The 14,086-nt window shown below is 38.1% G+C and overlaps 1 protein-coding gene across 11 annotated transcripts in view; it reads right to left on the reverse strand.

Moving 5' to 3' along the window:
* Positions 1-5,768: 5,768 nt before the first annotated feature.
* Positions 5,769-14,086, reverse strand: part of FAT1 (FAT atypical cadherin 1) — a 154,942-nt gene continuing 146,624 nt past the window's right edge. For 4 of the 11 annotated variants that reach the window (XM_019632243.1, XM_019632242.1, XM_019632246.1 and 1 more), the window contains 4 exons: positions 13,424-13,561; positions 10,741-10,800; positions 8,228-8,263; positions 5,769-7,186 (listed from right to left, as the gene is read on the reverse strand). In XM_019632243.1, the coding sequence (XP_019487788.1) occupies positions 6,558-7,186; positions 8,228-8,263; positions 10,741-10,800; positions 13,424-13,561 (863 nt within the window). In that variant the 3' untranslated portion in view covers positions 5,769-6,557. Of the gene's footprint in view, positions 7,187-8,227; positions 8,264-10,740; positions 10,801-12,656; positions 12,738-12,817; positions 12,871-13,423; positions 13,562-14,086 lie in introns of those variants that run through there. The other 7 variants (XM_019632245.1, XM_019632249.1, XM_019632250.1 and 4 more) reach the window with 5 other exon arrangements.

Below are 14,086 nucleotides of genomic sequence, written 5' to 3' on the forward strand. Positions count from 1 at the left end.
TTTTGTTCTTCAGTCTAGTTGTGGAGGATGTTGCTTCACTGGCCCAAGTTGGCACCCTCATTACGCTCTTCCCAGGTGAGGCAGATCAGTCGCTGGCTTCTGGACGGCTGCTCACTGCGGCTGCTGGCTACATACGGTAGCCCATGGCAACCCACTACCACAGGGGCTGCAGCCTACGCCGTTGCCACCCGGCTCCAGGTTGAGGTATTGTTCAGCATCTTAGCTGTGGAGGGCAGTGTCACTAGCCCTCATATGTGGGATCCGAAACGGGGCCCTCTGGCGTCCCAAGCCAGTTCTTAACCATTGCGCCACTTGGACGGCCCGGATTACAACTGATTTAACAGTGACACAGGCAGAGTTCCCTTTCCATTCTCTGACTGCATTAACATTTCCAACCCGGAGGGCGAATGAACCTGCCTGCATTATACGTGTTGACTGAAGGGGAGGAGATTTCGCTCTATGTACCTGTTTCCTTTTGTGAAGGAAGGAGAGTATCACCAATCCATTAGGGGAGAAGTTATGTTTGTTATTACGTCTTTAACTGCAAATTACTTACAAATAATCCTCTTGCCCCCAATTACTGTCACTCCTGAGGTTCTACAGATACACAGGAGTGAACCAGAATCACACCACTTTAATTCCGAGTTAACATTGAAAACTCACATGTAACCAGAAAAACTTTGTGATTTTGATTTACTCTGTTACTCCAAACATCTGTTATTTCAGCAGTAACATATACTAGAGTTTGTTAGGGTATGGGAGAAAAAAGCACTAAATATCATAGTCCAGTTTTTATTAAATGTATGGCTTCATAGCTCACAGCCCTTGACCACACTGATACATTTTTTTCTCAAAGGCCTTGATGGCTCATAAGCAAGTTTTGTTCACTGTTATGTGCACAGCGTGTATCAAAAGATAGAGACTAAACAACTATTTGTTAATGTAACCCACAAAACGAGTTGAACAGAGTGAATAAAAGAATGAATGAATGATAGGAGGGGCACCGGAGCCTCAGGAACACCAGTACTTGGAGCCAAGGTGAAATGGAGAGTATTAGTTTTATTTTGTTAAATGAAGCCGGGTGGGAGAACAAGCTGTGAACTTGACCCTGGCTGCTCTCATGTTATTCCTCCTATAGAGCAGAGAATGGGTCTTGTTCATCCTTTACTTAACGGCACATACAACGCTTCTGGTATTCATTGACTGTGGTAGATACTCAGAAACAATTTTTGGATAAAGAAACAGCAAAAGTAGCACCTTCAGACTTCCTTGCACCCACAACACACACAATCTCCAGTGTCGAATGCATTGAATTGGTAGAAAACGAGAAGTCTTCACATGACCCAAACTCTTCTGGATTCAAGTCAGTTTGTCAAATGATCTATAAACTAGTTGTTTAGGAAACTTCTTACAGCTTGTTCTGTAAGGGGCACTTAAAATTAAACTTCCTTAGGATACATTTTAAAACTAATACACTCCTAAAATGCATATTTGAACATTGGGATGGGAAGGAGGAAAAAAACAGTAGCAACAACAAAGCATGTATTGAACTTCTACTTTGTGCCCAAACTGCTGTTTTGGTCTGTGGGAAGAAGCTTTGAGGCCAGAGTCAGAGCTTTGAATTTCAGTCTCTAAACTGATCTGCAGTGTGGCCTTCAGAAAGTTATCTTCTCTGTGCCTTGGTTTCCTGATCTTGAAAATGGGGATAAGAAGCAAGGTCACTGGGTGGATGCAAAATGCTTGGAGTGTAATGAGCTCTCAGTGAGAACCGCTCAGTTCAGGTTGTATTGATTCCACACAATGTCTGTGGGGTGCTAGTCCACCTCCTCTCCAGCTGAGGAAACTAAGTAGGAGAAGTTAAGTAGTTGGCTCCTTATCAGATAGCTGGTAAGTGGCAGGCCACAATGTTGAACTCAGGTCTATGGCTCAAAAGCGGCAAACTCTACCTGCCACTGATGCCTGAAGGTGTGGGAGTTTGAGAGTGTACCCCGAGGGTCCCTGGCATTAAAAAGCAGTTCTCCTGCCCACAGAGTTAGAATGGACTGAAATTTGATCCATGCAACCAACTCAACCTGAGGGCTGCACAGCTACGCAGGCAGGGGGGTGAACTCCTGTCCAACCCAGTCACGGACCGTCCACCTGAGAAAAGCAGGGCTCGTGCTCGGTGTAGCAGAGGGCCTGGTAAGGAGAATGAGCTCCAGTGTCAGGCCCCAAGGTGGAATGGGGCTTTGCCACTTGTCAGCTTTGTCATCATGGACAAATGTCTCGGCTTCCCTTATATAAAATGGGGGTGATGGGACTAGATACTTCCCCACAGGACGGTTTTCAGGATTATGTAGCTAAAGTTACTAAATTCAGCCTGGTGCACAGGCTCCACAATGTTCTTGTTCTAGTAAAGAACAAACCTAGCCTCGTCACTCCGTGTGAGGCTATCTCCCAAAGCATGTTATGATTCTGAGCTGTGGCATGAACATTAAATGGAAGAGCCGCAGTTACCAATGACCGTATTTTAAAATTTTGTGAAATTCCCCCTCAGAAGTAAAAACTCAGCATTTTAGAGCGCTTATGATTAAAAACAATCTCAATCCAACAAGGGAGTTTAGTTGGAGAACCATTTTGCATTTGAACATTCAGTTTGATTAGAGGCATCTTTTTAATAAGGTTTATGAATAAAATTTCATTTTGTCCATCTTAACTTAAAATATTTAAAATATACTTACTTTTGGAAAAAGGGGAACATACTCTTTTAAGGTAAAAACAATAAAAAAAACCCCAGAAACCACAAGAGCATTTAAAAACGTGTATTTTTAATCCTAATCTGCAGGTGGGCTAATATTGCAAATTCGATGCAGTGGAACTGTGCTTCAAAGTCTTTGAGACAAGTATGAGGGGGATAACACACCCTCTAGGTAGATTCTTTTCCTGTATTCTCCCCTTACTCCCAAACTGTTAGATAGTATCCATTAAAAATTAAAATGAATTGAAGCAATAGTCATCAGGCATTTTGAGAATTTCATTTTACTCCTTGAGATGATTGGATAATGGCTCCGATCTAGAATCACTTCATATTTATCATCTCTTCCATGTAGATCCTGCACGATTAGCTCTTTACATGACATATTTGGCACAATGACATTTTCATTCAAATGTGTAACACATTTTCTTCCTCCTCTGTCTAGCGTAATTTGAAAATGAAGCCTCTTGTATGGCCACACTTTCTAACAGCACAGTGACAAGTGCATTCATTACCTAAGCATTCATACAAGCAGAGATTTTCTTGGAACAAACAAAAATACTTGTCGTTCTTTTCTAGTGGTTCATTCTGTTTGCAGTAGAGGCAGAAACTGCTAGTGAGGAAATTGAATTCTGACAAAACAACTCTTTCTCTCAGTTGGTGCACTAACTGAAATTGAACCTAATGCCTTTGATGAAGAGTAATCAGAGTACACAGAAAGCCCGTCTGCAAGAGAGAAAAAGCAGCCCACATTGACCTTCAAAAAGTTACTGACCAGATTCAGCAAGCTGGGTGAAAGTGGACATTAATAGTCAAGGGGAACCCACCAACTAAAAAGACGAGGCGGTGAATGAGGAGGTGGAATGGTTTTCCAGGCCTGATAGATTACAGACCTAATATTTACATTTCTATGAGGTCATTGAAAATTGAATTAAAAAGCTAATTTTCCAAATATGATCTGCTTCTTGTCCAGACTTTACTTTTCACAGGATAAATTCACAGGACCAGAGGGCAGGACTATCCAAATCTATGCCAGCGCTGCCTGCCCAGAGGTGTTGACCCTCCAGCCGTCTGGGCAGTTGTGAGCAGGCTGGGGCGTGGCAATACCCAGCTGGCACCTCTGATTTAAAGCTGCCTTGTCCCTTCATACCACTGTGCCATAAAAATATTATCTTCCACATATACTATGACATGGAGAAGGCAGGGGAAAGCACTATCATAGGAATGTCACAGCAGAGCACGACACTGATGTTAAGGAAATGTAAGCACGACTCCCATAAAAGTTCCAGCTTTTATATTGTAGTTCTGGAATTTTATTATATTGTATGCAGTATTTGAAAACAAATAATCCATATTATCTAGATATCTGTCCTGAAGAGGAGCAAAACATGAATATACGAAGATGTTCATGTTGGGATTGCTGTGAAATTTGGAAAACATCTTAGAGGTAGCAAAATAGATAAATACCTAAGTTATAAATCCATTCTATGAAATAATATTATGCAGCCAGTCTTATCTAGCCAACTTATTTTAAAATAAGAGCAACAATACTTCCCAAGCAGGAAATGGAAGGTCTCTCCTCTGGAAAAAATGAGATTCTTCAAAGAGACATACAGATAATAGCAATGATTTTCTAATGGTTTGACCATATACTGCGAGGCATTTTACAAATCCATGAGAGGCCACACTTGTCTCCCCTTTTCTCGACTTTCCAATCTCAGGGATTTTATATTAACTATTCTGCCTCGAATGCTCATTTCCCAGGTAGTCATACAGCATTCCCTCTTATCAAAATTTTAACCTCCCATACCCTGTCCATCACACACATTTCTTCCCAAATACCAAATTTTCTCTCTAGTAGTCACCACTCCAGACATCGCTATGTATTTTATTAGCCATATCCTCCTGCCCCCCACCTACCCCGCCATGTAAAACCCAAGGCAGGGAATTGGTCTGTTCATGTAATTTGTGGTAGGTGACCAAAAAATATTTTTTGAATCAATTAATGGGTCACAAATTTTTTAAAAATAAGTAAACAAAAAATTGAAGAAAAAGTTGTAAAGTAAATCCAAATAAACATCATATACTATTTAGAGCTCAACAGTGAATATTTACATCATCAAAACAATGAAAACACTACATATGGAGTAACAAAAAAATTATGCTATAACTAATGAAAGGATAACAAGAGTAACAGGTTTGTTAGGTGATGTCATCTTCTTCTAATATCTTGCTGAGTCAATAGGCAATTCCTAAAATTAGTGACTAATGGAATAAACAATATATATGCTTAAAAACATGAAAGGAAAAAACAGCTTGAAGAGCTGTGATTATAGAATGTATGATTTGCTGCTTTCTGACTGGCTATACATATTTTCTCTCTCTGATGTTTACACTGTGTGTCTGTGTTTGTGTAGTTGAGAAAATAAAGAGGGCATTTACTTAAAGGGAAAAAGTATTTTTCCAAAGTTCTGAGAATGCTTGATTCCTTGTAATTTATATCACACTGGCTGGCACGTAGTAGATACTGAATAAGTATTTGTTAGATGGATGGATGGATTTGACTGTATAAATAGCCATGGGAAATAGCTTCTGGGTTTCACATTAAATCATATAGAAGTAGGGTGTGTTCTTTGACAACAGAAAGATAAAATGCTTCATAAAAACTTTATTTTTGATATAAATCATGGGTGAAAACCATTAAAGCATTTAAATTATGGTAAATAAATAATAACAAAGTAAAAAATGTATAAAGGAAAACTTTCTTGAAGTTTTAGTTAGGAAATATTTTTTATATAAATGCTTTTACCTTTATACTTAAGAGTTTGAAGCAGTTATCACATAACCATATACTGCCACCTAGTGGCTCCCTCTGTAAGTATCACCTGGCTTTGGTAACTGGCGCGACTTCACATTTAAGCCACAAAAAGCTATTTCTATGTCCATCCTTCCATCCATCCATCCATCCATCCTTCTTTTTAATTCATTAAATGAATCCTGAACAGGAGTATCAATACAGAAGAAAAACAGGCAGTAAAGCTAAAGTATTTTATTAATAATTTATTGTCAGTAAGAAAGATGGTAGTTCTCAGTAAAAACCTTTATAAGACCATTGCATCACAAATATACAGACACTATAAAAACTGTGTCATGATGGTTTTGGTTCTCAACCGGTATGCAGAAGGTCCCCATTACACTTTCCAATAATGAAAAATGTTTATAATTCTAAAATACAGCAACCCATTTAAGACATGTCATGGATCTGATCTTTTCTCATCCTATGTACAGCTAGAAATGAATGACTACATTGAAATGTATTAATGAAATGTCAAACTTCAGTGAAAAAGGGCATACAGTGAAACCCTGGTTATATTAAAAGATCAGGGTGCTAGGTAATGATACTAACACCACCAAAATTGAAAAACGAGTTAAAACTATGAAAAAAATCAAATCTGTACATAAAATTTACAAACAACAAAAAAAAAAGGGACAGGAAATTTAAAATAATCAAATCTATATAAATACATGAATCATGCTAACAAAATGGCAGGACTGATTTCATTTCATTATTTTAACACAGACACATGTAAATACAAAAAAATGTTCAGAAATGGCACAGCCAATATAAATCTGCTCCAATTACAGTAGGACACTGGAAATGGCTAAGATGTCAAGAGGCGCGGGGTTCAGTGCAGCCATGCCCACTTTAGCTCACCGGAAAAAAAAAAAGCGCATAAGCACTGCTGCAGAGAACAATGCAGAAGATCATTCATATAATCTCCAGGTTCATTAAAGTCCAGGCACTTTGGGGGGAGTTTGAGCGTCAGACTTCCGTGTGCTGTTGCGAATCTAGCGGAGGAATCGTCACCTCTTCAAAGTGGCCCTCGTCTCCACTCTCATAGTCACTCATCATGACCTCAGACTCCACTTCACAGCACGCTGACACATCGGAGCAGGAAGCTGTGGCAGCGTACACAGACATGGGCATGTTTTCGACGGTGGGGGCGTCAAAGTTCCTTGGATACCCTGGCGGGTAAGGAGCATAGGGTTCTCTACAGGGAATGTTCTCGCCAGTGCCTGTTTTCTGAGGTTCAGACATGTCAACGGGATAGAAATTGGGCAGATACTGATTCAAGTTGAACCTCTGCCGGTTTCGTGATGAAGAACCCAAACTACCTGCAGCAGGCATGTCTCTCGGAGGGTGTATGGATTCAAACTGATCACTGAATTCTGGAGGCAACGGTGGTAGCTCATCAGGCGCAGGGAAGTCTTCCGGTGGTGGTGGAAAATCACTTTCAATGTCGTAACCTCCAGGGTAGTAGTCTGTATCGATGGAGTTTGGATCTGCTGAGTACAGGGGCGTCTGCTCATCAATAACCTCATAATTAGGGAATTCTTGTATATCTGGCAGAGGAACGCTTGGCATCCAATCCGATGTATCCCAGTGATACCCTGTGTAGAAGAGAAAACAACAGATTTCAGTGTTTTCCCCCAAGCATCCGTGCCATGGAGAAAGAGCTCGGTGCATCAAACACACCAAGATGCAAAAGCTTCACAACACATACAGGTTCGCCATTGCGAACCCTTGGTCTTTGCTTTGAAGACATCCCCCATCCCCGGCCCAGTTTTGAGAATCCCTATGAACTAGGCTCAATTTCTAAAATGTGGATTTAGAGTTTTATGTCAGTACCCAAAATACAAGGACACGGAAAGTTTTAACAGAAGCAGTATGCTAGCGTCCAAATTACATGCACTTTTTTACAAATCATTCCAAACATCCTTTCATCTCTCCTTCTGTAATTTAGAACCCATTGCTCTATATAAAGAAGAGTATTAGTTCAGTTTTAGGACATCAGTGAAAAAGTTTTGTCCTTTCAGAAAGAAGTCTCTATATAATAAAGTATCAAATGTCACTTGATCTGCACTAACTACTTGTTATTTAAAAAATACTAATTAATACAACTCTTTAAAACAGAAAAGCAATCTCTAGCATGCTAAAATTAAAAAAAATAAATTCTTTATAATGGAATAAGCCTACTATTAAATTTATACTATTTTTCATTAGCCCTAAGAAAAACAGTGAACTATATTAATATAGGTGTGTATCAAAGCATGCCTCCAAATCAAGCAAAATGCAACCAAACACTGAAAAACATAATACATGTTTGACAACTACAACAATCAATTTGTGTAAGTTTTACAAGGACTGTAGATCATTTTAGACAATACGAAAGTACAATTATTAAAACAAAACAAAACGAAACAAAACCTCCCAATTTAGAGATAGTTTTTTTCTCCCTTAGGATTTCTGAAATCCTGGGACAGCCAGGCAAAGGTGAGACAACCCGCGTTTGGGATGCAGTTCACAAACAAGGATGTGTTTGTTTACTGGGGTGTCCACGGAGCGAGCAAGTGAAATGCATCAGTACAGGGGTCAAGTCTTTACCAATATTTTTAGTGAATATCAATGAACAACTGGCATGCATAAGTCACCTCTTGATTTGCTGAGGTCAGGAGCAGCCAAAGACTCTTTTGGTGGCAGAGTAGAAAGAAAAGAAAACATTTATAATTAAAACAGACGGCTGAAAAGGCAATAAAGATAAGTACATAATACAATGCAAACTGTTTTATAAAGGCCCAGTGGCCATGGACCATTAGCTATGAAAGTTCTAAATGGGTGAGAAATTTACGTGGCGCAAACACAATGGGATATGAGAGTGAAGGAAAACGATGACTGACAATGAACTGAGAGACTCTGCCAGAAAATTCAGACATTATTTTACTTTCTTTTCCTTGTTTCTGCAATCTAAACCTGAAAATACAGAATTCTGTTAGCAATAATTAAAGTATATAGGCTCTAATAAAATGTAAATTGATAAGAAAGTCAAATTACACCGTCATGTTACTGAGAAATATTATAAAGTCATTTTTTTCTAAGACTCAATAGCATCAGGTTACTTAGGTGATAATCCAAATATTATACATCTAAGCTACATAATACACACATACTTTAGAGCATATTACAGCCTTCAAATGTACCTTAAACTCACAGACGTTCCCCAACGAACTTAGATACGTGTAAATAACTAAAAGAAAGGCCACTCCAAACGTTGCCCACTTCGTGTATGATGTGATATTTACAGTGTTCACCTTTCCTTGGTGAGACCATTAGCTGCATTTATTCCACAGCCCACCCCAAATCTGTAATTACACTCCTTTCAGAGCTTTCATTTTATACACAGAACCCCAGCATGAAGTCAGAGAACGCGCATGTAAGTCACGTGACCCTGGGCAGGCTGCTTACCCTGGCTAAGCTTTGGATTCTTATCTTTGAAATGGAGGTGGGAATCCCTTAGAGTTATTATGAGCATTAAGTCAGATAATACAGGTCAAGCTATCATCATGATTCTTATTATTGTGAAAGTTGTAATCATGGGAGAACTATGGTTACCTTTGAGACTTTTCTAAATGCTTTCTATGCATTCTACAATGTTCTTGAAAACCCATGTAATAAAGTAATTTGGAACAAATAAGATTTGACTGATGGTTCTCTTCTAGGACTTTAAATCAAAAACCAAAAAGACTGGTGGTTTTAAAAAAAATGAATAAGCCAGTGTTTGGTGAACATGTATCTGTAGAATTTTGTTTTAAAGTCTATGAAAAATGCAGTCATTCTTTTTAAAAAAGAGGGCTGACAATCTTTGTTACTAAATGGGCACTCAATAATTCTTAAAATTTAAGCTAGCTTTTGACATTAATTCAATTTATATTTCTTAATACGCCAAACATATTTGTCCATGAAGGAGATTGCAAAGAAAGGTTTAAATTCTTCTTTAAACTGTATCAAACTTTAAAATATTAGAATCTTGTATTAAAACTAAAATTCACTAGACAAAATACAGATTACTTTCTGATTCACCAAACACAAACATGGTACTTCTTCTCAGGAAAATAAGTGTCTCCTCAGTAACTGATCAGTAGCACTGAAACCTCGCCCCTGCCCCACCCTATCAAATCCGGCAGGAAACCATCCTTCTCACCTCAATCCTCACAAACATACGAGTGTACATCCTAGCAAAGAGGGTCCCCTAAGCTTTATGTACTCTTGATGGTCTATGCCCCTGGTTCTGTAGGTATGATCCCTAGACATGAGAATTAACTGGGAACTTGTCAGAGATGCAAATTCTCAGAGCCTAACCCAGACCTACTCAATCAGAAACACTGGTGCTAGGATCCTGTCATTAGGTTGGCTTCTAACAAGCTCTCCAGACAACTGGATGTATAGTTTAAAAACTACTAGCATATGGAATTCACATGTGATTACTCAAATGTCAGTAAACTAACAACAGACTCGTTTAATTTAAAATAATTTAGGACAGGTAGTCAATGCCCTTCCTTATAATTTTAAACAGATATGTAAAACTTTATTTTTTTAATTTTTAAAAATGTATTTTTCAATTATGGCTGACATACAATATTATATTAGTTTCAGATGTACAGAACTGTAACATCATTTTAAATGATTTTTCACAGAGCCAAATATAAAAAAAAACTACCTTCTGCTATGTTCTACCATTTTCTTTGGTCATATATGGGGAAAAATCCAAAAGTGAAGAGTCAGCTATAGGCAATTATAAAAGCTGTGTGTTATTTAGTCTTACTCATACGAACAGGATTTTCTTATATTGAAATTTTTCAGGTAGTAAGAAGTACGTCTAAACCTCCTAATATTGTGCCACGTAAAGGCAGGTTGTCAGGATCCCAAGGGTGACTTCTGATGTCTGTGTATATTCACTACGAATGGCAAAAGGTAATGGATACACAATATAGGTTGAAAATAATTTTGCAATGGATCTGGATTATGAATACACATAGCTGCATACAATAAAAGTACTGAGCCCCTTCAAAACCACAAATGATTGCTTATAACACTACAACAGGCAAAAGTACTACTCTAGTGACAGTCACTGTAACACAAACACAGAGCACAAACATTATGACTGTACCTTCATTAGTCACCGTGTCAACTACGGCGTTGACAAGGTGTATGACAGTCACTATGGAAGCTTGTAAAAAGGTGCAAAAGGAGTAAGTTAGGAAAATCTTCAGTGAGTTTAAATACAGTGCATTAAATAGGATTTCTTTATATAATTTCTACCTCATAATTTAAATATGTGAAGTGAATACTTTTAACAGAACTACACAAAATAATTATGCACGACTCCTGCACTCTTTCTGTTAGTTATATAGCTCAGAGATTTTTCTAATCAAGCCATATATTTGCTATTATCAACTAAAGGAACAGAGTCACCATATCATATTATAATTTTGGAAAAAAAATTTAGCTATAAATTTTTTCATAATTACAATTATGGATCAAGTCATGACAAAACAATTCTTATTTTAGCATCTCATGGGCAAAAGACTTCACATTCTAAGAGTAAAAAGTTGCTAAGACAATTTTCTGGGTCCATTTACTAAACTCATACATTGTTCCAGGAAAACGAAATTTAAAGAGCTACATAATAAAGTAAAATATGCAATATAAATACAAAAAAATTGGCTTTGTCTCTGTTCTATGTACTCCCCGCCCCAATTTCTTGTCTTTTTGTAGACGGGTGAACAGCTGGTAAGCTAACATACCAGCACAAAAATGCAGACTGTCTGCCTGGCGGGTTCCTGTGTGAATTCCCCTGTCTTTTGTGCATCAGATTGTCTTAAAGCCTTTATGCCAAGATAAATAAATACGCATGTGGTGGGCAGAAGGATGGCTCGCAAAGACGTCCACGTCCTGATCCTGGGAACCTGTGAATATGCGACCGTCCCTGGCAAAAAGACTTTGCTGATGGGATTATGTTCAAGATCTTGAGATGGGGAGAGTTTCCTGAATTATCTGTGTGGGCTCAAGGTAATCTCAAGGGTCCTTAAAAGGGAGAGCCTTTCCAGCTCTGGTTGGAGGGAGACGGGACTAAGGAAGAATGGCCCGTGAGAGGCAATGCTGTTGGCTTTGAAAGATGGGGGAAGAAACAAGGAGCCAAGAACGTGGGCAGCCTCAGGAAGCTGCAAGTGGGAAGGAAACCAATTCTCCCTGGAGTCTCCGGAAAGGAAACAGCCCTGCTGACACCTTCATTTTAGCCTGCTGACACAAGTGTTGGGATTTCTAAACCAGAGAACTGTAAGATAATCAATTTATCTTGTTTTAAGCCACTATGTTTGTGGTAAGCTGTTACAACAGCCTCAGAAAACTAAAAATATAATTTAAATACAGACTCTTAATGCAGACTTTAATTTTACAACTGATAATGATAAAAGTCATGATAAAGATTAAAATACAAACTCCTGGATATGTTTTTATCTCACACTGTATTATCTGGTAATTAATTTTCATAACTGATTTGATCATAATTTATTGAAAGTACTTAAGAATATTAAAAAGAATGATGCTTCAGAAAAAAGAATTAGAAAAAGAAAATGCTGGCCAAATTCTGAAATGCACTGGGATCATTTAGGGATCAAAATATAAATTATTTTATAAACTGGCAACAATAACATTTTAGAATTAAACGTAATGAAAAAAACAATTCTACTTTGTTATTGGTTTAATAAACAAATCTATGTTTATATACTCCATCACTAAATATAATAATAAACACAGGCATACTTTGATATCATACACAACATGCTTGAAATCAGAAACGAATGAAACATATTTATGGCTATCTTTAGTTCGGAAAAGGACTCTGTGATATATTATGGGCTATATTATTCCAGATTTAGAAACAAATAATTATTAGCGGGTTATTTCTTTCCACCAATAAAACATTTGAAATGTTTAAACACATTATATTTTTATGCAAAAAAAAAATAAATTAGTCAACCTTACTAATTCGGACAGATTGGAAAATCTGTACTAAAAACTCACTTTATTGTGTTACCGAACATTGACAAGTTTCTCTACCGGTGCGTGTTATGACAGAGAAGCTGGTTATCAATGCAATTTACCCTAGGGAAATCAGATAAACATAAATGGCATCAAAGATCCTACTGTTCAACTTTCTTCATTAGAAAGATAATCAAACTTACTAGCAATCTCTTAAACTGCGCTCTCAGTCAGTACGCTCTGATCCAAATGGGAGCTGAGGCCGCGGGGGTAGTCGGAGAAGAGACAAATAAAACCTTGTAATACCAGAGGTGCTACTGAAGCTGAACAGGGCAGACTATGGTGCCTCCTCTTAGGGGTGTGAGAGTGTGAGAGGGAGTGAGTGAATGAGTGAGTGTTGTGTTTTGCATGCTCAAGAAAGTTGTTATAAGGACTTTTTAAAAACCCACAGAACTTCTATAACATTTTCTGTTGTAAAAAAAAAACACACACACACACAAAAAGTCAATACAAGATCAGCCAATAAGGTAAAAATTATCTTTCAATGAGTTCTATTTTCTTCCCTATTACCGAGAAGGTGCTACAGTTCGAATACTTATTCATTAGGACCATTTTAAATATTTCCCCCAGCAGACGTTCATGCAAGCCATGTCCAGGGCACTGTAGCACAGTGGGCCAAAGGAAGAGGTGGGAACATTTTCAGACATAACAAGGGCACCGGGTGTGTCTATGATGTTATGTAACACCAGTGAACAACGTTATGAACAGTAAGCAAGCAACCACAGCATTTCACAGTTCTGTCCACTCACCATTGTCTTCGCACGACTCAGACTGAAAGGAGCTAAGGGACTGCACTTCAGACAGACTTTCCCGGGCACTGTAGGGACGAGAAGACTTTTCCTCCAGGGGTTTCTTGGACAGACAGGTGTCTAGATCCACTACTTTAGCTAAAAGGAAGAGACGACAGGCAAATAGTGAGCTCTGTGAGGGCAACACCTCTGTTTTGTTCACTGCTGCTGCTCCCCGACCCAAAGCATTACACGAAGGCTGTCTGAGAGTTAGTTAGTAAAACAACTGAATGGAAAAGGAGGAACATCTGAAAGGAAGATGAGAGGAACATCTGAAAAACAAAACAAAAACCCCAAAGCCCCAAACAAAAACATACAAATATTCTTGCAGTTTCACAGAATAGAAATCCTCCATAAACCAGCCCATGGCTATCATTAGGCAATACGGGGAATTAAAATTTTGTTTTAAGATGGTATATATGGCTTTTTTTAAAAGCATCAAATATATGTTAGGTCACTAATATTAAATACTATCACTTATTCTAGCCATGTTTTTTAGGACACAAAAAAATCCTATCATACACATGCCCTCTTGACATTTTTTATCATAAAAATCCCCCCAAATTATAGTTGAGAACCCATATCAATTACAAAACTGAAATGATCTTTCTAGATTAATTGGAA

The sequence above is a fragment of the Hipposideros armiger genome, unplaced genomic scaffold, assembly GCF_001890085.2.
Source record: "Hipposideros armiger isolate ML-2016 unplaced genomic scaffold, ASM189008v1 scaffold_1109, whole genome shotgun sequence".
NCBI classification, from domain to species: domain Eukaryota; kingdom Metazoa; phylum Chordata; class Mammalia; order Chiroptera; family Hipposideridae; genus Hipposideros; species Hipposideros armiger.